Source organism: Malaclemys terrapin, chromosome 3, assembly GCF_027887155.1.
Source record: "Malaclemys terrapin pileata isolate rMalTer1 chromosome 3, rMalTer1.hap1, whole genome shotgun sequence".
In the NCBI taxonomy this organism is placed as follows: domain Eukaryota; kingdom Metazoa; phylum Chordata; order Testudines; family Emydidae; genus Malaclemys; species Malaclemys terrapin.
In genome coordinates, this window is record NC_071507.1 from 91,540,959 (window position 1) to 91,567,940 (window position 26,982).

Sequence of the window (26,982 nt, forward strand, 5' to 3'; positions counted from 1 at the left end):
CTCCATCATCCCTTTTGTCTTGTTCAGAACAAACATTTCATGGTTCACCATCATTATGACCACACCACACTCTACCCTGCAGAGCAGACATTGCTGAAAGGTTGCTAGATATAGTATATAAGAAGGAAACTGAACAGTATGCAAAATACATTGACGGGAAATTTGTTAATCTAGTCTTGATGGGTATATAATTATTCAGTAATATGTGCTTATGACACAACAGAAGATGGGGTTGTCTATCTTACAGAAACAATTGCTTCATCAGGAAACGCCCAAAAAGCAGAATACTTAAAAGCAGCAGCAGTAAAAGCTACAGCAAATTGTGAACAAAAATTCAAGTGAAAATTTTTGTCAGAGACAATGCTGCAAATGTAGCAAAGACGTGCAGAAATGTAGAAGATAATGAAGGGATTCTGAAACTTACAACAGATGCAACTTTTAGCCAAAGACTTCAGTAAAACTCCAGCAATAAAGGAAAATGTTGTTGAAATTACAAAATACTTCTGTAACAATCACTTCGCTTCACCATCACTGATTCTCCCCCAAGTTGTATAATGGAATTCAGTGGTTGACTGTTTTGAACTACTTATTAAGAACTAGCCTATTTTGATGACAATGTGTTTAGAAAATAATGACAAAGAAGATGGAACTATCACAGCCAAAGTAGTCAACATGGGACTAAAGAGACGTATAGAAGATAAGTTCAGCATATTTCCATAGCCTTGGACAAACTGCAGAAAGATTGTTGCTGTATTGCTGATGCTGTTGAAATCTGCACAGAACTTCAAGAGACATTGAAGAAAGACATACTCAACAACAAAGTTAAACTGCAGGCAGTAAAGAAACATCTAATAATCACCCATTGATCTTGCCAGACATAATACATTTTAGGGCTGGCGGAAAACCATTCAAGCAGTACATGTTTGCTGATGATATTTTAAAGAAAGTCACACCATTCGACTGGTGAAAGTCACTAGCTAAGCACCTAGAACCAGAGTTTATTGAAGTCCTAAAGCAGCTTTTGAGAGCAATGGTCTTTTCCGCAGGCACAGGAAGAATATTTTCTTCATTTGAACTATTTAATTCAAAGTTGAGAAACTGACTGGGAGTTGAAAAGGCAGGAAAACTTGTCTCTCTCTTCCAGTTTATAAATAAAAAGGAGGAGGGAGGGGACCGTTATCTCATTTTTAAGACACTTAAGCAAGTAGGAACTTTAATTTCAGTCCCTTTCACTTAGGCATATTTGAAAATTTTCCCAGGCTGACCTGAAATAATTAAATTCAATTCACTGACTACAGTTAATCCCTCTGTTCCTTTAACAAATCATTTAGTTGTAAATGTGAAACATGTTTTGATATGAGAAGTTTATGTATCCAAAACATTTAAGGTTGTTTTGTTTAATAAAAATAAATGTTATATACTGTTTTGTATGTTTCATTAAATTCCAGTTCCCATCCTAATGCAGCTTGACACAAAAGCAAAAAGTTAATTATCTACTAAATAAGCAATATATCATTCACCATTTTCTAACATACTAAAAAGAGGAGGTTACTCACCCTGTGCAGTAACTGACATTCTTCGAGATGAGTGTCACTGTGTGTGCTCCACTCCAGGTGTTGGTGCGTCCCTGGCGCCTTTGCTCGGAGATTTTTGCAGCAGTACTCATAGCGGCCACGCATGCTCAGAAGCTGCCCCCCGCTGTGAGTCTAGGTTGATAGTACGCATGCGTGGCCAGTCTCCTCAGTTCCTTCTCTACAACGGAGGCCCCCCAACTCCGAAGTAGAGGGGAGGAGGGTGGGTAGTGGAGCACCCACAGGGACACTCATCTCGAAGAACGTCAGTTACTGCACAGGGTGAGTAACCTCCTCTTCTTCGAGAGAGATGTCCCTGTGGGTGCTTCACTCCAGGTGACTTAAAAGCTGTGTATCTTAAAGAGGTAGGGACTTCGGATCTGATAGGAACGCCATTGATAGTACAGCCCTGCCCAAACGTATGTCAGATAGAGGGCCTTGAGTAAGGGCATAGTGTTTAACAAATGTGTGCTCAGAGGACCAGGTGGCTGCTTTACAAATATCAGCCAGGGGAACTTTGCGTAAGAATGCTACAGAGGCAGCCAGAGATCTAGTGGAGTGTGTTCTGATGCCGTCTGGAGGTGTAACCTTCTTCATCTGATAGCACAACCGGATGCACTGGGAAATCCAGTTCAAAAGTCTCTGGGTAGAAATAGGCGTACCTTTGGATCGCTCCGCAATGGAGACAAAAAGTCTGGAGGAAATTCTAAAAGGTTTGGTTCTATCTAAATAGAAGGACAAGGCTCTGCGTACATCTAGTGTATGCACTGAGGTTTCGAACGAGTTCGCATGTGGTTTCGGAAAAAAAGTCGGCAGGTGTATTGGTTCATTAATGTGGAATGACGAGTGCACCTTTGGAAGAAATTTGGGGTGTAATCTGAGGGTAACCTTGTCTTTAAAAAATATCGTATATGGTGGGTGTGCCATAAGAGCTGCTATTTCTCCTGCCCGTCTGGCAGAGGTAATTGCCACTAGAAATGCTGTTTTCATCGAGAGGTGTAAAAGGGAGCACGTGGCTAGGGGTTCAAATGGTTGTTGAGTTAGGCAAGACAGTACTAGATGAAGGTCCCAAGGGGTGGTAGGTGGTTTAATGTCTGGGTATAAGCTTTGTAGTCCCTTGAGGAAACGCTTCGTGATAGAATGAGCAAAGACAGACGTGTCATCAGTTCTGTCGTGGAAAGTTGTAATAGCAGCTAAATGGACCCTGATGGAGCTGAAAGAAAGGCCGGATTGCTTAAGGCCCAATAGATAGTCAAGTATGAGCGAAAGAGGTACCGACGTGGGACAAAGGTGTTTAGCGGAACACCAATGTGTGAATCGTTTCCACTTTTGAAGATAGGTCGTGCGAGTAGATTGTGTTCTGCTATGTAGGAGCACCTTTTGAACTTGTTCAGAGCAATCTAATTCGCTTTGGGAAAACCATGTAGGAACCAGGCTTTGAGGTGAAGCATGGACAGGTTGGGATGGAGAAAGCGGCCGTGTTGTTGAGATAGGAGGTTTGGAATGAGAGGCAAGGAGATTGGTGGTTGAATCGACATTCTGGTGAGGAACGGAAACCACGGTTGTCTGGGCCACGACGGGGCAATGAGGATCACCTTGGCTCGGTCCGTTCGTATTTTTATCAGGACCCTGTTGAGAACTGGTATCGGGGGAAATGCATACAGTAGGTTTCGGTGCCATGAGATCATGAATGCGTCCCCCAGGGAATGTTTGCCCATTCCTGCTCTGGAGCAGAAATTGGGACATTTCTTGTTTTTTGTAGTTGCAAAAAGATCTATTGTTGGGTAACCCCAAGTGCTGAATACGTTGTGAATGGTTTTCTCGTCTATCTCCCACTCGTGGTCCCATGGGAAGCGTCTGCTCAGTTCGTCCGCTGTGGTGTTCATTACCCCGGGAAGATAGGCAGCTGATACCCGGATGTTGTTCGCAATGCACCAATTCCAGAGTTTCATAGCCTCTGTGCACAGCGAATGGGATCGAGCTCCTCCCTGCCTGTTTACATAAAACATGCATGCAATGTTGTCTGTCATTATGCGTACGTGATGATGCTTGATTAGTGGCAGGAAGTGACGGCACGCATTGCGAATAGCTCGAAGTTCTAGGACATTTATGTGCAGGGAGGTCTCGGTTGACGACCATAGCCCCTGTACTGTGTGATGAGACATGTGTGCACCCCAGCCTGTCAGAGATGCATCGGTGGTCAGGATGAGTGATGGAGCCTGCTGAAGAAACGGGACTCCAGAGCAGAGGTTGGAGTGAACGGTCCACCAGTGTAGAGAATCTTTGACTCGGACAGGTAGGGAGAGACTCTTGTTTAAAGAGTGCATATTCGGTCTGTAAACCGTGGCCAGCCACGCTTGGAAGCACCTCATGTAGAGGCGTGCATTCTGGACGACAAAAGTGCACGAGGCCATGTGACCTAGTAGTTGTAGGCAGTCTCGGGCAGTCACCTGGGGACTGTTGCGAATGATTGTGGCCAGTTGGCTTATGGAGTTGAAGCGATCGGGTGGGAGAGATGCCAACCCCGTCCGGGAGTCGAGGTCTGCTCCTATGAACTGCAGGTGCTGGGTGGGGCGTAATGTGGATTTGTTTTTGTTTATTTGTAGGCCGAGAGATAGGAAACAATCGACGGTGAGCCACATGAACCGGAGAGTCTCGTCGAATGTTGAAGCTTTGAGGAGGCAATCGTTGAGGTAAGGGAATACTATGACCCCTTGTTTCCTGAGGTAAGCAGTGACTACAGCTAGGAGCTTGGAAAAGACACGGGGGGCTGTGGACAGTCCGAAGGGGAGTACCCTGTATTGAAAATGTGTCGAACCGAGGGTAAATCGAAGGAAGCATCTGTGGGCCGGATGTATAGTGACATGGAAATAGGCATCTTGTAGGTCGAGGGCAGAAAACCAGTCGCCCTGCTCCAGCGCTGCGATTATGGTGGTGAGGGTAACCATCCTGAACTTTTGCTTTTTGACAAATTTGTTGAGCCGCCTGAGGTCGAGGATTGGTCGCCATCCCCCATTTTTCTTTTCTGTTAAGAAATAATGGGAGTAAAAACCCTTCCCTTTGTGTCGTTCTGGCACGATTTCTACTGCTCCCAGATGAAGGAGATGTTGCACTTCTTGGAGGAGTAGCTGCTCGTGAGAAGGGTCCCTGAAGAGGGACGGGGAGGGTGGGTGGGTGGGAGGCAAGGAGAGGAAGGGGATGGCGTATCCAATTGTAACTACCTCTAAGACCCACTTGTCGGAGGTAATGTTCTTCCATTGATGGGAGAATGGTCGTAGGCGGTGTCCAAAGATAGGTGTGTTGGCTGAAGTGGGGGCGTTGCTTTCTAAACCCTCGACCAAGGCTTCAAATCTGCCTATTAGTTGGCGGGGGTTGAGGTGCCCCTGCAGAGTTTGGACGACGTCGCTGGAATCTTGGTCTTTGACGTTGTTGTTGTTGTTCCTGCGGTCTATGGGAATGTTGTGTAAATGCGGGATAGCGTGGCCGGTGGTACGGTTGGTATCTATATTGCCGTCTTCTGGTCGTAGGTGTCTGGAGACCTAGAGACCGGAGGGTTGCCCTTGAGTCCTTTATTGAATGAAGCACGTCGTTCGTGGTAGAAGCAAAAAGTTTGTCACCGTCGAAGGGAAGATCTTCAATGGTGCTCTGAACTTCTCGAGGAAAAAAAGAGGAGGAGAGCCATGAGCCCCGTCGCATGACTACTGCTGTAGCGGTCGATCTTGCTGCAGTGTTGGCTACATCGAGGGCCGCTTGGAGAGTGGTGTGTGATATGCTTTGTCCCTCAGAAACCATAGCTCTGAACTGTTGTTTTTTCTGTTCTGGAATGTCATCAATAAAATCCATGAATTTATTATACTTTTTGTGGTTGTATTTTGCAAGGACTGCAGTATAATTAGCTATACGAAATTGTAGGGTCGAGGATGCGTATACTTTACGACCAAAGAGATCCAATCGTTTGCTGTCCTTGTTGGCTGGGGCGGAACGAGAATACTGTTGTTTAGCCCTCTGGTTCGCAGCGTCTACTACCAATGAGTTTGGTGCCGGGTGGGTAAAAAGGAATTCAGAGCCCTTTGGAGAAATAAAGTACTTCCTGTCTGCTTGTTTGCAGGTAGGTAGGCTTGTAGCTGGAGTCTGCCAGATGGACTTAGCGGGTTCTAAAAGGGCTGCGTTAATTGGTAATGCCACCCTGGAGGAAGAAGGGGGCTGTAGGATGTCTGTTAGCTCATGTTGTTGTTCAGTGACTACCTCCAAATTAATTCTCAAGTCACTGGCAACTCTTTTAAAGAGGTCCTGGAATTTTGCATAGTCATCCGACGGTGTCGGAGGAAGGGGAAGTAATGCTTCTTCAGGTGTTAGCTCCGGCTCTGCTGGAATAGGAGCAGGGCTAGGTTTATCCTGGAAGTGTGACTGTGCTGCCAGGTGTCTCGTGTCACTGGCATATTCGTCAGGGGGCGGCGCTGGATCGGTGTTGCGCCTGGTCGAATTGCCATAGCGCACGTATTCCCGAGGGTACGATGCCCATGGTGTCCAGTATTGCCATGGTGGTGGGTAGGGCATAGGTGGTGCCATCCAGGGGTTCACCCCCCAGGAGGCAGGATCCTGAGAGTAGGATGAGGTAGTTTTCTTATGACCTCTATTGCCTGGGGTCTGGGGTTGGGAGTCTTGATATGGAGAAAAAACTCCCTGTGGATCTGTTTCCTCCTCACTGGAGGAAGGCTGCTCAGATCCTGAGTCAGGCATTGGAGAAGAATATGCATTCATCAGGGGAGACTGCAGGATAGGTGATACCAGGAGATCTGCTGTCTGAGTAAATTGAAGTAGTGAGGCTCCTGCGTGAGGTGAAAGCTGAGCAGGGGGAGGCTGCCGTGCGGGAGCATTCCTCTGAGCAGGGGTTTTGCCTGTGACCTCCCTGTCAGACTGCACCACGGGGGTCGGTGCCGCGGTCGGTGCCGGGTGGGCAATATCAGCCTGCAGGGGATCAGGCATGTTGTAAAATGTCGGCACCGCGTCCGTCGCGGTGCCGAACGGTGCCATAATAGAGGCAGGCAACTGGAAGCCTGATGCCTCGGCACCGGAGCCTCGTGCCGCCGCCGCAGCCTCAGGCGGCTTTTGCGCAGTTCCTGAAGAGCCCGGCTCATCGAAGTTGCTGAGGCGGGGAAACACAGGCAGGGAGACCGTTGATCTGCCTGGAGAAACTTTGTGCCTCATAACCTTGCTTGGTGAAGAAGGCTGCCCCTTCTTTGTAGATTTTTTCAGTTTTTTTGAGGCGGGGGGGCTGTGGCGGGCAGCGGAGCCGGCTTCAGCGCCTGGGTCTGAAACTGACCCGATAGACTTTTGGAGGAGGAGCAGTTTAAGTCTAAGCTCCCTGTCCTTCCGTGCCCTGGAACTGAGTTTACAGCAATGGGCACATTTTTGGGGAATGTGAGCTTTCCCCAAACATTTTATACACTTTGAGTGGCCATCTGATAGTGGGATAGCTTCTTTGCATGTAGCACAGCGCTTGAAGCCTGTGGAGCCCGGCATGGCCAAAGCGGCCGCGGCCGACAATTTTTTTTTTTTTTTTTTTTTTGTAACAGATAAACGAGGTAATTAACTACACTAACAAAGAACTGACAACAAACTAGTTACTAAAAGGGTAATTGTAGCAAGAGTGAGGGATTTCCTAACGAGTCTGCTGAGCTCCGTCTCAGGCCGGGGACGGTAGAGAAGGAACTGAGGAGACCGGCCACGCATGCGTACTATCAACCTAGACTCACAGCGGGGGGCAGCTTCTGAGCATGCGTGGCCGCTATGAGTACTGCTGCAAAAATCTCCGAGCAAAGGCGCAGGGACGCACCAACACCTGGAGTGGAGCACCCACAGGGACATCTCTCGAAGAAGAATGTACACTTATTAAGAATCTGAAAATATTAAGCTTTATATTTTCTTAAATAAATGTATAGTGTACCCTTCTAGGTTGCTAAAAGATGCAGCAAATCTAGTGTAAATCATTCCGTTTAGTTGTAAATCAACATGTTTTAATGGTTATATCAACAAGTGAGAATGCACCCTTCTTTAGAAAATAACTGAAGTACAAATGGAAAAGTTGATTGAAATTGATTATTTAAATTGAGGCTTTCCTCTTTGTGATTTAAATCAATCCACTTTAGAACTAGGAACTTTTTAGTTCATACTCATAGCATCCATACGGGGTCACTACACTGCACCACCTTGGTGTGTTCATATTCATACCCCTGTAGTCCAAACTGCAGGGCAGTGTAGACAAGCACTTAGTTAAAACCAACAGCTCCCCTTGCACTGATCAAAGTTACTATAGATAGTTGCAGTATGACAGAGGACACAGGATCCATTGTCTTGGATGTCAAACTGGCTAATTATCTTGAGATCCAAGACATCTGTGCATGCTTTGTAATATTTATAACTATGGCTCTTTGTAGGACTATGATGTCACAATGTATGACTACATCTATTCAGGATGACAGACTTTGTACTTTGCATGGAAATTTGTACTTGTTGCTTTTGTTTCCTCTTGAAACATCAATAAAAGTAGCAAAATAAAAAACCCCTAAATAAATACTCTTTGTAAGCTCTTTTAAATACAGAATTTGTCTATTTTCTCCAAGATCCTAATGAGGTTGAAGTACACAAAGGAAAATAAACACAATAGTGCTGGATTAAATCCTGTCTAATAATTTCACAAATTTTATAATTTAGACTATTTTAATCACAATCTTTGTATCTGATCCTTCATACCTTACTCCTGTGAGCTATTCTTACCTCATGTGATTAGGCTCATTGACCTCAGAGTGACTATGCACATAAAGAATATTTACTCACATGAGTAAGACTGACTAGACTGGATCCTTAACTGGTAATGTTCACCTAAGAAATACTGAACTATATACAAACTTAAGTACATAATGTACACCAGTATGAAAATCATTGTCTTGACAAAATCTTTATTAGTCTTTTGTAATGAAATTAGTATAGAAACCAATAATAAATTAAACAAAGAGTGATTGCTAATTAAATCTTTCTGGATGTGGACACTGATTTGCAACATCTTTGGGGGACAACGGATCTTTAAAGCCACCAAGTTTGGGCATCTCAGTATGTTTACTGCAGACGAAAAGAAAATAATTCAGCCTTTTGGCCTCTAGAGTAGATTGAGTGAATATATAAAATAATAATTTCATTTATAAACCACCCCCAGCAAAAGCATTCAGGGTACTGAACAACATTCATTAAAAATTTTTCTTGTAGGTGCCAAAGATAAATATCTGTGATACCCTCTGCATGACTAAAGAAGTCTATGCAAAGCCTTAAAAAGTGATGTGACCTGAAATAGCAAAGTAATTTTGTGAAAAATGGGATTCTAGTACTGAGAATATATTAGTGTGTTTTGTGTGACTACTGTAAGAAGTAATTGAGAAAGAGCAACAACGGGGAAGCTTGGTAGATATTTTAAAACTAGGAGCAATTTAGACGCCAGTTGGTACCATCCCACAGATATTAGCCACATACACAAGTAATGTAATAAGATCACTTGTGGAGTAAACGGTCCACAAAGTAAATGGTCCATCTTTAATAGAGAATGGCAGAAAGTTACTTTACAGAATAATGCCTTTTTGCACAAATGATATATTTTAAAAACCAAACCTAGATGGAGATGTTTAATTTTATCAAGAAAAATATTTATTAATTTATTGGGGAAAAATCCCGCCATTGGTCTGGGTAGTTTTATAGTAATTAAATGTCAACATATATAAAATACAATATAATAATTACATCGCACACTTCCCATACTACCGCAACTAACAAATATCTGCCGATTAATAACCAAAATCCCTTTATCTGCCAGTACATTAAGGGTAAAGTTTTCAAAGGCACAAATGGCAATTAGGAGCCTAGCCCACATTGGCAGTCAGCAGGAGTTCAAAAGCAGCTAGGTGCCTAAGGCCTGTGCCTTTGAAAATCTCCCCATTGCAAGTCCAAATATGCATTTATGCATCTCCAAATACAGCTTCCAACTACAACATGCACTGTAGCCAAAATCCAAATGAGGAGGTGGAGAAGCAGGGGGTGAGAGGGAGAAAATGGAAGTCTAGAGAAACAGGCAGCCATTACCAACAATTAAGGGTTTTGTTCCCCTTCATTCCTTACAAAATGCAATTTCTAAGGTCCTCACTGCCTATCAATATGATCACCTCATTTCTGTCTTTTAATCCCTCCACTGTCTCCCCAACAGCAATTGTATGAAATGTAAGCATTTGGTCACCACCCACAAAGCTCAATAAAATACTCTATCCCTTCCTAATTATCTTCTCTTATCAAGTTTTCTGTTACCTTCCACACACACCCTTCACTCCACCGACTTTCTTAACCTTGTCCACATATTTGTGAGCCTCTCCCACAATCACCTTTGTACTTTCTTCTACATGGTCTCCTCTGTACATAGTATGGCCTCCCTTCATTAATCTATAAGAACACTATTCTCTTTACTTTTAAATCTCTCTTAAAGAGAGTCTTCTGATGTTGCTTACAGTGAATCTTATTAATTTGTATAAAAATCCCTTTTTGTTGCTCTTCTTCCCTAACCAACTCCTTGTTTTGTCTGTCTTTCCCTAGCTTGCAAGTTCTTTGAGGCAAGGACCATCCTCCCTGCATGTCTAGAGAGTGTTTAGCCATAGTGGATACCACATAAACAAAATAATAACAAAAGGTAGTCAGCCAGACTCATCTGTGCATCTGGTAGCTTGCATTTTCTTCTGGGGTTTTCGAAATACCTCAAAAGACAATACACCTTAGTGGGTATACAAAAGGAAGGCAGCTGATGCCCAGGTGAAGCCCAGAATGAACAGCTGTCCATTTCATTTTCTGCCAAAAAGGGCAGAGTTGGTGAGCTCAGTCCTGGGTCGACTGAACAGCAAACCCTTAAGAAAACCGAAAACATGATTAAGAGTAATCAGTGACTCGGCTCTCAAAACTAAGTGCAAAACTTACTTTCTTCAACTTGACGCTAGCACAGTTGTAACTAAAACCAGCAAAGATAAAGATAGAAAAAGGAAGATGAGGAAAAAGAGCTGAAGAGGAGCTAGAGAAGGAAATGAACAAAACCCATACATAGCCCCAACTGCCTTAGGGAAATAACTGAGGAAGATTACACCACTAACCTATTGAGATTTTTATTTTCACTTGGGAGGCACTCAGACACTAGAGTAGAGAGGGCCTGTGATGAGGTGTATAAACTGCACCAGAATCAGGGGGCTTAAGGGGCTGCTTTGGGCTGGAGAAGCCCTGCCACACAGCACCTGCAAGTCATGCCAGCAATGGAGGAGAAAGCTCCACTCAGTGGGCAGCCCTAGGAAAGGAGCAGGCTCTTGAGCTTCCCAGCTCCCATGAAAATACCTGGTAGCTAGCAGAGCCTCTATCCTCACAGGAAGGGAACAGAGACCCTGTCTGAAAAAAGGGGAAAGGGACCAAATCCTATAACTTGTGCTGGAGATCCAGTGAACTTTGGAGTGGACTCTGGCCCATCCTGGGCTGGGCCCCTCTGAAAAGGGGCTGAACTGAAACTGCCTACAGGTTGCCCCTTTCACCCTTTTGTTTTATTTGTTTTGCTGATCTTGGATTGATTGATTGATTCACCTAGAACTCCAAAAAGGACAGAAATCATCAGAAAGCCTTGGCTGGAGGGCTGCAAGCCAGCCATTGCTAGACTGACATTGAACACTCCTGTTGAAAGGAGCAGACTTGTGTGTGTGTACTTTCCATGTAGCAGCTGATGGGGACAGACAGGACCGGCTTCACCCCAGGCAAAAAAAAAAAAAAAAAAAAAAAAAAAAAAAAGGGCGGCCGGACTGCCGAAGCAAAAAAAAAAAACGGCAGCACAGGGAGGGCGGTCAAGGCGGCTCACAGGGGGGTGAAAGGCAGCACCCACCTGCTCCCTCCGCCCGTGGGCAGCCAGGCGCTGCAGCCCGCTTGAAGCTGGGCGAGAGGGGCTCCCCCCTCCGGCCTTGGGGTGCCTCTCCCGGCTGGGCAAGCTCCGAGGGGGCCGACACAGGCAGCGCTGGCTGGGGTCTGCAACCTCCACGCGGGGCCGGCATTGCAGCGGGGCTCGGCACAGTGCAAACAACGCCGGGATCAGTAGGGCCCGTCCTTCCGCGGGCCGCCGCAGAACCCTCCCTCCCTCCGGTGCCTGCCACGCCGCCGCAGAACCATCCCTGCCACCACTGCTCACCGGGCCGCCACAAAACTCTCCCTCCCTACCTCTGCTGCTCGCTGGCCGCCACAGAACCCTCCTTCCCTGCCTCCGCTGCCCCCCGGGCCGCTGCAGAACCCTCCCTCCTTCCGGTGCCCAGGGGCTGCCGGAGGTGCTGGCTCAGCCGCTCCTTTAAAGGCGGCTCGGCTCGGCCGGGCCGGGCTCAGAGCGATATGGGAGGCAGAGGCCGGTGCAGGAGGTGGGGAATGGCGTGTCCCGGGGAGCCTGGTGGCACGATGAGTGGCGGGGATCGCTAGTTCCTACCCGCCCCGGACCGGGGTCCATGCCCCTGCAGGGCTGGGCTGGCTGGAATGCTGCCTCTTACAATGTGCCGCTCCAGGCACGTGCTTTCTCGTCTGGTGCCTGGAGACGGCCCTGGGGACAGATCCCTGAAAGGCCCATTATAAGGACATTGCTAGTCATATCCTAATTTTTTTGGGCTCCTGAAGAGGAGAGTTCTCAATTATTATATAATGTTAGCTAACCAAAGCCTCCCCTTTTTTAAAAAAACCTCTTCTGCATAGTCCAAATACAATCGAAAAGTGGGACCATTGATTTATAGCTGACTATAGCACTGCAGACTATAGCACTGTAAGTCCCGTTTGTCTTTTCTGTTAATGACGTAAACAAACATTTTTCAACTAATGGTCCATTAAAGGTGAAGTTAGAGCAGGGGTCAGCAACCTATCAGAAGTGGTATGCCAAATCTTCATTTATTCACTCTAATTTAAGGTTTCGCGTGCCAGTAATACATTTTAATGTTTTTAGAAGGTCTCTTTATATAAGTCTATAATATAGAATTAAACTATTGTTGTATGTAAAGTAAAGAAGGTTTTTAAAATGTTTAAGAAGCTTCAATTAAAATTAAATTAAAATGCAGAGACCACCCGGACCGGTGGCCAGGACCCAGGCAGCGTGAGTACCACTGAAAATCAGCTTGCGTGCCGCCTTCGTCATGTATGCCATAGGTTGCCTACCCCTGTGTTAGAGTATTAATGCATAGTGAAACAATATCAAGTGATGTCCACAAATGTCAGCTATACTGGACCATGAAGCTTTATACAAATTATTCTAACTTGCAAACAGCCACAGCATACAAATATTTTAAAAGCTTTATACTACTACTACTGATCAACCTGTTCTAAATAACTTGTACTTTCAGTTTAGGAAGTTGATGCCATCTGGCAAACCTGACACACCCACTACTAGAAGGAGAACCTGGTGAGAGGCTTCTACAGAAAATATTTCTGATACCCATCCCTTATTTTTTTACTCAGTTATGTGCTGTGACTATTTTAACAAGTCACTCCCAGTTTTTCTTTCCTGCGCCTGGAATAGTGGTGAATAACCAGGGAAACTATTTAAACAAAAACATTTCATGTGAACCTTACCAGCTGGCAAATTGTTGGAAATGTTTATACACTGTACTTTGAAAAGAGTGATTTGGTGAAATCGGGTCCAACCCAGAAACAACTCATCTACTGAAGTAATTTTATAATTGCCTGGGATAAGTTTTCTATGGCAGGAATGATTTAAGCAGAAAGGGAAAGTCTATTGAGGAGAGGCTGAGGGAACTGGGATTATTTAGTCTGCAGAAGAGAAGAGTGAGGGGGGATTTGATAGGAGCCTTCAACTACCCGAAGGGGGGTTCCAAAGTGGATGGAGATAGGCTGTTCTCAGTGATGGCAGATGACAGAACAAGGAACAATGGTCTCAAGTTGCAGTGGGGGAGGTCTAGGTTGGATATTCGGAAACACTATTTCACTAGGAGGGTGGTGAAGCACTGGAATGGGCTACCTAGGGAGGTGGTGGAATCTGCATCCTTAGAGGTTTTTAAGGCCCGGCTTGACAAAGCCCTGGCTAGGATGATTTAGTTGGGGTTGGTCCTACTTTGAGTAGGAGGTTAGACTAGATGACCTCTTGAGGTCTCTTACAACCCTAATCTTCTATGATTCTATTAGCAGGAAAAAAATCACTCAAAACTTTCACTCTAGCACACTCCAGTTTTTGACTATATCGTCTGCTCTCCCCTAAATCATTTCTTCCCCTTTTTTCATCTCAGGTCTCAATGATTAGGTCCACTAAGACACCTGAAAAAGCTGTATGTCCTGGATCACATTCCATTATACTTTAATATTCTCTACGAAGTAAATCTTTATATGTTAAAAAGACACTAATACTTTCATTCTTTCACAAACTTAATTAGAAGTGATAATTTTTTCTCCATTTGTGAGTATCACTAGATTTTTTTGTTTTCCCAAGTGGCTATACTGAGTTTTTTTTTTAAAAAAAAATTGATTTGACTATCACATTTCAAGTCTTTATTCCAGTGTCCACAAAGAAATAACCTAACTTCTCGCAGCTCTAATTTTAAAAATTACTACTTTTTTTTGTTTGTTTTTTTAGCAAAAAGGTCAACTTGTAAAAAAAAAAAAAATTTTTTTTTACCGAGAAAAGGGTACACAAATGAAGATATTCTGTATTTCTAAAGGAAATATTTATTCTTCCTGGCGTCTCCCAAAATCAAAAAAGTAACAGAAATAGTCCTGTTTGCAGGGTTGTTGTAGCCATATTGGTCACAGGATATTAGAGAGACAAGATGGGTGAAGTAATATCTGTTATTGGACCAACTTCTGTTGGTGAAAGAGGTAAGCTTTCCAGCTTACACAGAGCTCTTCTTCAGGTCCTGGCAGTTTATAAAGATGTCGGAAATCAAAGCGGCATAAAACGAAATCAATTAGGATTGGCAGCATAAGTGCATTTCCTTTGGCAATTTCTATTTTAGGACTGAAGATCTGCTTTATTTATATTCTTCATTTATTCTTCAGTCTTTTAGATTTATTAGTATTTTTGGTGTCATCTTCATGTGAAATTGATAATCTTTAAGGACCTGATCCAGCTCCTCCAAAGTCAATGGGAGTTTTTCCATTAATGTCAGTGGTGGTTGAATCAGGCCATATAAGAATTCTGTTGTGATAATTTAGCACAGTAAGTAGAATGCATGGCAGTGCCTGTGTCTCCTCTTTCCTACCTCATCCCTCCTTCACTTTCCCCTAAAATTGTACAACTGTTCTAAAACTCCTTAAATGGAATATACTCAGGAAAAAACAACCATCAAGGTGGTGTCCTGCTTATGAAAGACAATGGATTGTTCTGATATATTTGGGGGTGCATACAGACACCTAGGATTTTTTATTGAGGAGGCAAGCTGACGGCATGACTTCTCTCATGAAGAGAAGATCGTAGCCAAGCTTGGCTGCAAAATGCTGGAGGGATTTTGGGTGAGCATTGCTCTATCAGAAATGAAATTATCTAGTTAATTAAGTCTAGGTTCTAGAATGTGTCTTATGATTTCATTTTATGTGATCATTTCCCCCCAATAATTCTATTTACTATCATTTGGCTCTCTGTACTTTATTAAATAAACTTTTACTTGATTTCACTATAAACACATTTAAGACCAATGATCTGAGGAGAAACTGGTAAGCTGGTGTGTACTGCTTTTTGGAAACAGCTAATATAACTAGGTTAAAAAAAGAATTAGATAAATTTATGGAGGGTAAGTCCATTAATAGCTATTAGCCAAGATGCTCAGGGACACAACCCTATGCCCCAGATGTCCCTAAACCTCCAAATGCCAGAAGCTGGGACTGGATGACAGGGGATGGATCACTCGAAATTGCCCTGTTCTGTTCATTCCCTCTGAAACACTTGGCACTGGACACTGTCAGAAGACAGGCTACTGGGCTAGATGGACCATTGCTCTGACCCCGTATGGTCCTTCTTCTGAATCTGTTAATGTCCTGTGGAACAGAGACCAGACACACCAGGGTGATGTATGGGGGTTGGAGTGTGCCTGTCACTAACCTGGAGAGAGACAGTGCGCGAGAGAGCAGGGCCTGCGTAGGTCTAGAGGGGAGTGCTTGTGTTGCCTGTGGCCAGTGGAGTCAGCAGGCACAGACAAGGCTTCCTCACACTAACAGCAGGTAGTAGCAAGGTGCCTCAACTCTGTGTACCTCCGGGAAGCATCACAACATCCAAACAGGGAACAAAAACAATACAGTGTGACTTATGTTACTAAAATCACAGCTAATCATGACAGTTTCCATAGCAAAAAAATGAATAGCAAATATATACAGAAAATTGTTTGCAATCAATCCATAGAATTTTTTTTAATTGTAAAAACAGTCACCAAATAATTGTAAATGGAGTCTACATTACAGAAAAATCAAATCCTCTTGCACCTATTTCATGAGCAAAAGAGGAGGCTACATTTGTTGGATAAAATTATTTATTATGAGTCACTTGCACAGCTATATTCTACGAAATATTCAAAGCTGTTTTATATCTGTTGCTTGAATGCAGACATTATAGGAAGACAGCTTTGTTTAAATTAACTTATTTCATTACTGATCAAAGACTTTGCATCTCTCCCCTACTTAAAATGACAGGTTTCCCACATTTAAAATAAAAAGGATGCTTTCAGATTATAAAATAATGTTAAAACACCACTTTAGATTATTTTAAAACTGAAAAAAAAAACCCACAACATTTCCCTGTTTATGCTTATTTCCCCCCCGCGTTTCTCAGTTTGGAAAGTGGAAATAGTCTGTTTGACTTATTTAACAACCCCCCTGGTCAATTCAGTTTCACTGTCAGGGTCTCAAATAGCAGCACAATGTATAGATTGCAAACACTGCATGAGTAACATCTGCCTAAAAATGTTTCAATTCTAATTTGAAAAATCAGAGAAACATTCCTATTTGTCCTATGGTCAATAAAAGGTGGCTTTTATAAAAACAGATTTTAGCTTAAAATTGATTGTTATGTTTGATTAAGAATTCCAATTTTAATATAGGAGAAAAAGTTTTCCTGATTAGTAGATAGAATTTTTACCCTAACATCTAATGGATTGATTTATTTACCAAAGAAACTGCTTGCAGGCATCTATTCATTATATGAATACCAACAGCTACCTTTCCCCACACAGCTTAGAATTCACGACAGGTATATGGATATTCTCTAACTATGAAGGTATAATTCTGCCAATCACTGCTTTATACCGAAAAGGATCACTGCTACATGCTGCAATTGCATTTCTGAGCTGGAGACATCTGCTTTCTACATTATTTTCTTGACTGCACAAGGTTCAGGATCACCAGTGTGTTACTCAGCCACATAAAACCCCAAATGCGTTCTAATTACATTGGAAAACTACTCGGGTTTGAATAGTGGTTAAAAATAAAAAGTAGATAATCACACTTTAATCACTTTACTTACCCTTCAAGGAACAATCTCCAGAAAAAAGGCAGGATGTACAGAAGAGAGGATCAAATGTTATTTCAGTTTACTATTTTAAAATATAATCAGGGCCTGACATAGCACTCGCTTGCCAAAGGCAAGTAAGACGTTTTCTCTGAGTGACTACTTAACCATAAAATTTCTGTGGATACTAAAGCAAAATTAAATTTCTAGCCGTTACCTTAGCAGAGATAAATTTCCAAACGTAAACTGAGTGTGAATGATATTGTGTTGTCTTCTTGAGTCTGCAGACAGGCTGGAACTGTTTGAAGATGTGAACTGTCTACAGATCATATCCTGGCTGCAGAGCATAGCACAAGCCAATTACTTTGGAATTGCGACAGGAAAAGACAAACTTCTCACCCTCATTACAGTTTAGCCAAGGCAGCAGAGCTGTTCTGTGACAGCTACTCCAGACTCAAGGCTTGAGCACACTGTGATGCTTGTACCTGTCACATAAGCAGACTAACTGTAGCAGCAGATCACCCTATTTCATCCCTACACACTCCTGTTGAGTTAGATGCAGGGAGTTCCCTGAAGATCTTGGCTCTCTAGCAAAAAAGTAGTGCAATACTCTACACGGGCTCCCCAAAAATTGCTGCATCCTTTGTGCTGTGGAATGTCAGTGGTTCTCTCTTGATGAGTGGCAAAGAAAGGACCGGGATTCGCCTTCAAAGGAGGTGTGGATCACCAATCTTCATTTTCATGGGGGGTTAACTCCAAGGCACTGTATACACTGTTTTTTTTCTCCCACCAGTGATGCAAATCCCTAGTGTAGTTGCACTGCCCAGTGTAAGAAGTGCCCTGCATCACTCTAGTTTACCCCAGGTTCAAACTAGAGCAGGGGTTCCCAACTTGGTCTGTGGCTTGTTCAGGGTAAGCCCCTGGCGGGCTGCGAGACACCTTGTTTACCTGAGCGTCCGCAGGTACGGCTGCTCGCAGCTCCCAGTGGCCGCGGTTCACCATTCCCGGCCAATGGGAGCTGTAGGAAGCGGCACGGGCCAGCCACCGCTTCCCGCAGCTCCCATTGGCTGGGACCGGCAAACCGCAGCCACTAGGAGCTGCGACCGGCCGTACCTGCGGATGCTCAGGTAAACAAAGTGTCTCGCAGCCCGCCAGGGGCTTACCCTGAACAAGCCGTGAACCAAGTTTGGGATCCCCTGAACTAGAGTAAGATGCACTCAACGCAAGTCATTTTTACATTGTTTCAGTGCATTTGAACTAGGGACATGCACCGGTGCAGCATCATCAGTGTAACTATACCAGTGTGAAATGTAATCTCACTTATGCCCTGTCTACACTTAAAATGTATATCAACACAGCTATGGTGCTCAGAGGTCTGAAATCCCCATTGTAGACACAGCTATATCGATGGAAGAATGCTTCAGTTGACCTAGCTACTGCCACTCAGCGAGGTGGATACCTATAGTGATAGAAAAACCCCTTCCATCGCTGTGGTGTCTACACTACAGTGCTACAGTGACATAGCTACAGAACTGTGCTGCAGTGCAGAAAAGCCCTTAGTCTTTGTCTGTAATGGGATTTTAGCCTCCAGTTTAGCTCTACCAGGGCAAACCTCAAGTGTAGATGTAATTTACACTGGTACAATGTGAATTGCATGGGTGTAGTTTACTTCAGATGAGATCATGTCTTTAAACTAGAGGTTTGCACTGGTGCAGCTACAATGGTAGTTAAATAGCAGTGTAGATGAGCCCTAATTTCCCCCCTCAAAACTGCTATATGGTTGAAACTTCCAGGAGGCTGTATCTACCCTCCTCCAAAATCCTCACATTAGCTGGTAGGAAGCAGGATAATTTTGTTAGCTAGTGACCTTCTGGATGATTTTATAACCATTTGAGTCTGGTATCTGTAAGCACACCACCATATATATTCATAGGAAGACTATCCTGCCCTCTAAAAGCACTTGAATGAAAAAAATTACAAAGACTGAACATGTAAGTTTTCGTTATACTCACCTACACAGTTATCACAAAGGCTGCAATGTGAGGCACGAGGTGGGCGGAAAATCTTGCAAGTGAAACAGTATTTTAGTTTCACTGTCTGTCCATTGATGATTACTTCTTTTGTTCTGGGAGGTGGACGGTATCCTCCTGAACTGGAGCCATTTGCAATATCTAACAGGGAAATAATTAAACATTAGATCAATAATTTAAATTCTCTTGCCAGATATGGGATAGGCACATTACTGTCATTTTAAATCCAATTTCTTTAAGATTTACATATATTTTATATATTTTTGTAGATTTATAATGCCTAAAAATAGTTTCTCTCTCTCCCAGATTCTGAATATCTAGGCAAATAACTCAAAATGTAATACATCACAAAAAATGAAAGAAAACCACAGCTAATTGTTTAAAAAAAAAAAATCTAGCCACCTCAGCTTCTGTACCACAAAAAACAAAATCCCACACTCTTCAGCCTAGCCAGCACCTTTACTATTTACTTCATGTACGATATCTAAGACTGAGTAACACAAAAATCTCTTCAAACACAGACTCCATTTAGCTGGCCCCTCAGAAATATGCTTGCTCTTCATGGAGTTTCTTGTGATGTGCACATTTCTTCACTAAGAACTGGACTAACCATTAACACATTTAACAGAGGTGACTAAAGTCATTTTCAACTGGGGCAAGAGCTCTTGAGGATTTTTTTTTACTTCACAAAATGGCTCTATCTTGCAAATTGCAGTAATTACTTTACAAGGGAGGTTTAGAAACATTTTTAAGGTCTTTAATTAATAAGACAAAGAAATGCAGTGTTCAGGCTGAATTTAATGCCCAAACTAGACATGTATACAATACACACCAACATTCTACCTATCATTAGAGCATTTGGCATATATGGCAAATAGCACAATGAGCGATGATCTTGAGACCCTTAAATATACCATGGTATAATGGAGTACATTCAGGACAGTATTTCACTCATCTTGCTTTTTGAGAGTTTAAAATCCAACACGTAGTGATATTTTAATGCAGCTGTTGTAGCTTAAAATTTGTTTACAAAGAAGTCTCTGCCTGCCATCTGGCAAAGTGATAGCTGAGATTATTTAGGACATGAGCATTTATTACTCCAGAAGCTAAAGCACTGGCTAGGTTAATAATTTTTAAGGATAAATTTTTGTATTTTAAATGCTTCTGAAGTGCAGATATATACTGAGAAACGTATGTGGTAAAAATGGTGCCTTCTTACTCAAAGAACTGCCCTTGTGTATTCACAAAAAAATCTGATTACTTTAGTGACAAAATATAAGTTTTGCTGTCAGCCAAGCAGAACCAAAAGAGCTATGGTAGAGTGAAACAGATTATTTTCTGACTCTTGCATCATAAACAGAATTTTTAATTAAGTTTCAGTGTCAGGGCCACCTGTGCAGCCATGTTTTCTTCAAATGATGCCTGCAGTTACAACTTGGATGAGCATAAAAAGGTCTATGACTTGTCTACATTGAAGTATGAAACAATAATACTATTAGTTGCAAACATGCTATCCATCTAATAAATACAGTTACACATATTTCTAATATAAACAGGATCCTGACAAGCTTATGTTTCAGCACCCACTTCTGAAAGAACACAGAAATTGTATATTAAGGATAGTTACTATATATCTGCATCTTTAGGTAAAAGATTTATGAATATACTGAGCAAGTATCGTTAGTTAATTTTCAGATTTAAAAACTAATTTTTTTTCAATGTAATTTATAATCTCCTGCTTTATTTTTAAAAAATTATTACAACAGTAAATGCCTGTTAGAATCTTAAGGATATCATATATATTTACAACCTTCACACAACCTTGAAGTTTTTTATTTGAAAACTGATAGCTCTCATTGAGCTGAATTTGTCATAGTTCAAGCATAAGAGACTATTCATAAAACAGATAAAACCTCTTGAACAGCACCTGATAATTACTGGATTTAATATTATAGCAACATGCTCCTGAGATACTAAGAATATGTCTACAGTGCAACATAAACCCAGGATTTGAATTCAGGCTCAAGTCTACCTCCACTTTCTTTCTATCTACACACAAATCACACTAACTCAAGTCTCAGACCCAGAGTCCTCAGGCTACATGTGTTTATATAATATATATGATATGATTAGCATGATCAACGAAGAGGGAAACAATCTTTGGATTCCTTTTTATTTAGAACTAAGCTAAGCTAACATTGTGGCAGGCAGCAAGAAAACATTCATGCATACAGCATGATGTTTAGAACTTTACAGGTACCATGAGTGATTCCAGCCCCCAATTTAAAACGAAAAAAGGTGAGGAGTTGTTTTTTTTTGGTCTTTGTTAAATATGATTTTTTTAAAAATTAAAAAGGGAGTATTTTACAAATTTGCTATACAAATACATCATTTATCATAGGCTGCAGCACCAATAACAATGAAAAGCTTTACCACACAGCAATAAAAGTAATATGCTTAAGACCAAAAGAGATTATTTACAGGATATTTTTTATATATATACACACACATATACATACATACACACACACACACACACACGTAATTTTTTTGTTATAAAAAGATACTGTATCATTTAATCTCAATTGTAGCAATAAAAATGTTAAGCACACTTACCATACTTTGAATGACATTACCACAAATATGGTAGCACTACCCTTTAATCATAAAAAAATCAAATTCATCCTTGGTGGAACTCCATTGACCTTAATGTAGTTATAATCAGGGATGAGTTTGACCTTAGGTGTCAATGATAGACTAAGAAAACGTAACAGTCTGTATTTGTCAGCCCTAATTAGGCTCCGAGTCAGCAAGATACTTAAGCAAGTACCTAAATTCAAGCATGTTAATAGTTCTACTGACTACTTAACTAGATAACATGCATGCTCAAAATTAGGCATGTAATTAAGTACATCATTTAAGTGGGGCTTTAATACATAGGACTTTCTAGAATACCTTATTCATTTATTCTACCACTTAATTTTGGAGGATTGCATTTCCAAACATTGGCTGAAAAGCTGAATGTGATTTTCTGCAATGACTGCTAAGTAATGGTCAGCATAACATGATGTTTTTTTAAAAAAAGAGATTTGCTTACAGCTATACCAAACAGCCACCATATTAAACAGTTAACCACAGGTCTAGTAAAACCATGCTTGATATCAGTTTTGATCAGAGTTTCTTCTAGCACAATTCAAGCCATAGTATGGATAGGCCCTTCAGGAAGTAGATCAGCTGTCACCCGAAAGCAGGAGTTCATCATCCCCATTACTTTCATTTACATAGCTTTGAATATTATCAGCTACTGTAAAATTATCCAGACCATTCCTTTCTTTCGTTTTCACTTTCCTATATCCATTCATAGTATGTGTCTTCATGTGCCCAAGTACATGGCTACATCCTACTTATCTCCATATACATAAAACATATGCACTAAACATGTAATACCTAGAAAATACATGGCTTGTGTTAGTATTATTTTACTTCAAGTTGAATACGATATAGATGTGAAATTTTCTTGGCTCTCTTTTCAGAGACACTTTACCTTTTCCAAAATGAAATTTGTATTTGGGGAAAATTTACATTAAGGGTCAAATCCTGATCCCAATAAGGGCCAACTCACAAGAGTTTTGCTATTAATTTCAAAGGGACAAGGATTTGGCCCTAAAACAATATATTGATAAAGCAATAATTTGTTTTTTTTCCTGCCGCAGTAAAGGCCTAGTGTGGCCAAAATTCGTCATGAATGAACTCTGACATCTCTAAGACACAAAAGTAAATGTAAGCAGAGTCAGGATGAGCTCTACCCTGACATCTGGTGGTGAATTATGGCGAGTGTGGAAAAGAACTCCAGGGGCTGATCTTGTTTGCATAGGCACACCCACTCGCCTGGCATGAAACAACAGCAATTCAAAGTGGTTACTTTGGCTGGTGTGGGATCCCCAGTTTTCTCTGTTATTGGGGCAGGAAGAATAAAGTTTTGTTACCCTGATTCTGTGAATCAAGGCCAGTGGAACTGTGTGAGTCCTTCACCATTACCTAAGTAGCACTTGCTTGACAAGGGGCATGGGTTACAAAACCCAGTGAATAGAGAGAGGACGGGGACAGGTATTTGTACCTGATGGTATGGGCCCTCTCTGAGGGTTTGAAACACCAATTGCACTACCTCCTCTCTCCACTGTTGAATGTCAGAGCTAACTTTGATTCCATTAGGAGTCTAGTTACAGGCTGCTGAGCTGAATTCACTTTGGGACAATGGTGCACTAGCACTGGGGCTCCCCTACTATGAGCTGAAATTGCCAAGAGCTGAAATCACAAAAGAGCTAAAGTTATTAAGAGCTGAGATCACTGAGGCTGTGTTAACTAGTGGGGGAGCCTGAAGCTATATTGCTAAGCGGCTGGCGGAGCAGCTAGCAGAGTGGAGCCTCGTGAAGACGGTTGGAGCGGAGCTGAGCGACTCACAGGTCAGTGAGCAGAGCGGAGCGGCTGGAGGAGCAGCTAGCAGAGTGGAGCCTTGTGGGAGCGGCCCAAGGGACGGCTGAAGTAGAGCAGAGCTGAGCGGAGCAGCTGCCAGAGCAGTTCGTGGGACGGCGGGAGCGGCTCACGGGACAGCTGGTGGAGTGGAGCGGCTCGTGGTGAAGGCTGCGGTGGAACCCCATCGGCCTCGGATCACGTAAGGTGCCCCTTAACACCCTGCATGCCCCCCCCCCCGAACTCTGGGGCTGCACTGACCAGGGACAGAGACTTTGGGGGGTTGTTGGACTTTTGGGACTTTGGTGATCCTTGGGTTGCTGGACCCAAGAGACTTTGGGGTTGTGGGACTTTGGTGATTCTTGGGTTGCTGGTTTCAAGAACCAACGGGAAAGGACACAGCCCAATTTGCTGGGGTGGGTTTTTTGCTCATGGTTTGTGTTATGAATCCTGTTTGTGGTGTTTTTCCAATTTAATGCTGATGTCGTTTACCTCATGTTATTAAACATTTTCTGTTACACTCAGACTCCGTGCTTGCAAGAGGGGAAGTATTGCCTCTTAGAGGCACCCAGGGGGTGGTATGTAGTTGTCCCAGGTCACTGGGTGGGGGCTCGAGCTGGTTTTGCATTGCGTTATTGAAACGGATCCCCTAGATACAGAACCCAGCCCTTGTTGCTGCCAACTTAGATGGGCAGAAGGGTTAAATAAATATGAAACAGACCTTACCACAATAAGGAAGGTCCTCTTTTTGTGTAACCATCTAAGTCCATGCTGCACGCTTAATTATAAACAACAATGGGCTACATGGAGGAAAAGTCAGTATCTATACAACCAGGAGCTTAAAACAGCAGAATGGCATTCCTTTATTTACAGTCTCAAGGGAGAACAACAGAACTTCTCACTCTACCAAAACATTGAGAATGTGATTTTAAAAACCTAAACTAGTGCTGTTTACTGCATTCCACTTGTAACTCTTGATCTGTTATTGACCTGAAGACTACACTGACATTTAGAAGAAGACTTACTGTCCCAATTTAGAAAAAAAGAAAAGATTACAAGAGTAACTTTCCATAATCTTTTTGAACTCTAGAACTCTGTTAAACATGAAGCTGCTATTTGCTCTTTCTGTCATGAGATTCTGGTTCACTGAGAGGAGAAAAGGAAAGAATGGAGGTTAGAGTGCTCTGGAAGACCTGCCTGGCAAGCAACAGTGTCTTATTTATCTTAAAATGTTCATAAAATTAGCCATACTGTATCAGACAATTAGCCTTAAGTTAGTACCCTGCTTCTGGAATGTAAGCAAAACATAACCAAGGTGTACTCTCAAAACAATATTTGCTTGCCCAATTGTGCAGTACTATAAAAGTTGTTGGGCTCCGGTGGCGCAGGGTCCGGAGGCATGGGGGCTGCCCAAAGCCCGTAGCGCTCGGCTCTTAAACAGAGCCGAAGAGTCTGGGGAGGAGCAGAGCCGCCACGGCCGGAGGCTCTGCTCCTCCTCTGACTCTTCGGCTCTGTTTAAGAGCCGAGCTGCCCGAGCGCTACTGGCTTCGGGTAGCCCCCATGCCTCCGGACCCTGCGCCGCCGGAGCCCGGGAGGGGAAGTGCCCGGCCGGCGGCTGGGGTCCGGAGGCAAGGGGGCTGCCTGAAGCCCATAGCGCTCGGGTAGCTCAGCTCTTAAACAGAGCCGAAGAGTCAGGGGAGGAGCAGAGCAACCGTGGGAGGGGAAGTGCCCGGCCGGCATTTTCCCGGACATGCTCGGCTTTTTGGCAATTCCCCCCAGACGGGGGTTTGATTGCCGAAAAGCCGGACATGTCCGGGAAAAACCGGACGTATGGTAACCCTATTTAAGTGTGTGTAAGAAGGGAGGAGAAAAGTGAAGAATCCTGAAATGGTACAGTAGTACTTATACATCAATGAGACTTAGTGATGAATTATAGCTCTGGCTTAACACGGAGTTCTTAGGGCTTTTGAACATGCTGAAAGCAGCAGCAACATTGAACAGATTTGAAGCAACATGGCCTAAGAGATGAATCTGGGAGGGTGTGTGTAAGATTTGAAGAGATACATGGAAGAAATCAGTGTGAAGATATCGAAGAAATACAAAGCATTTCCCTTTCTTTTCTTCTCTGTAGATATGCCCTTTATAGTTTGAGAGGAAAAATGCCATGACCATCTCTTTAGAAATTTATCTGCAGCACCAATGCTATGCAGAGAGATTAACATTCATGAGGAACTGTTAATCTCTCCTACACATATTGGACAAACGCAGACTCAGGGGATCTCCTCTTGATAAATTCATTCCTCTTACCTCAGTTATCTTTTTCCATGCGGCTTTAATTAAAAAAAAAGTGCAGTTGCACTATATTTTTTTCTAATTGCCAAGAATAGACTGAAGAGTATTCCAAATTAAATTTAATGTAAGACTGATAAAGCAGTATCAACGTTTACATTTTAACTGCACAGAAGATAGGAAATTCCAAGTTATAATTCTCACAGCAGCAGTTGCCTCTTTGCATGTACCATGGAATATGGGGTTAAGATAGGTCTAGGGATGGGGAAGGAGAGGGAGATAGGAGAAGAGTGGGACAAAGATTTTGGGGTGGGAAGATAGGGGCAGAAGGGTTTCTAACCATTAAAGCACATTCTCCTCAAGAACCTGGAACTGAATCCAGGATTCATGAGTCTCTGCATTCTTTGCTAGTGGGTTTCACAATTATTTGCTGATAGCAAAGTGTGTGTCTAATCCCCGCTTAAGTGCCTGATTCATATAGAGGACAAGCACCTACTACTGCAACTAGTTATTCCGTTAGCTCAAGCGTCAGACATCTGTGATGTCTATCGAAAGGTCCAAAACCTGCTCATGACCCACACTGGAAGTTAATATGGTTCCACATGATGGAATTTCTGTTGGATTTGTTTGTTTGTTTTTACTTAAACTTAGGAAATTACATAAAGAACATTAAGGTTGCAAAGTCAAGCACTCAAAAGTTAGGAAATGCCAAATCTAAGGTTGCCTATGTAACCTTAATTTGACCCCTATGATTCAGTAGTAGAGAGATTGTTTTAACTCTGTATTTGGCACTGGTACGATTGCTTCTGGAATACTGTGTCCAGTTCTGGTGTCCACAATTCAAGAAGGATGTTGATAAATTAGAAAGCGTTCACAAAAGAGCCACAAGAATTATTAAAGGATTAGACAACATGCCTTATAGTGATAGACTCAAAGAGCTCAATCTCTTTAGTTTAAAAAGGAGAAGGGGTGATTTGATTACAGTCTGCAAGTACCTAGGTAGTGAACAAATTTTTCATATTGGACTCTTCAATCTAGCAGAGAAAGATATAACACGATCCAATGGCTAGAAGTTAAAGCTAGACAAATTCAGACT

General features: G+C 42.7%; 1 protein-coding gene across 7 annotated transcripts in view; it reads right to left on the bottom strand.

The window, feature by feature from the left end:
- ZDHHC14 (zinc finger DHHC-type palmitoyltransferase 14) overlaps positions 1–26,982 on the bottom strand; it is a 180,878-nt gene that overhangs the window by 53,659 nt on the left and 100,237 nt on the right. For all 7 annotated transcript variants that reach the window (XR_008444343.1, XR_008444341.1, XR_008444342.1 and 4 more), the window contains exon 3: positions 19,110–19,268. Coding sequence is in view for 4 of the 7 variants with exons in the window: in XM_054022066.1 (XP_053878041.1) it covers positions 19,110–19,268 (159 nt within the window). In the remaining 3 variants the exon portion in view is untranslated. The remainder of the gene's footprint in view (positions 1–19,109; positions 19,269–26,982) is intronic.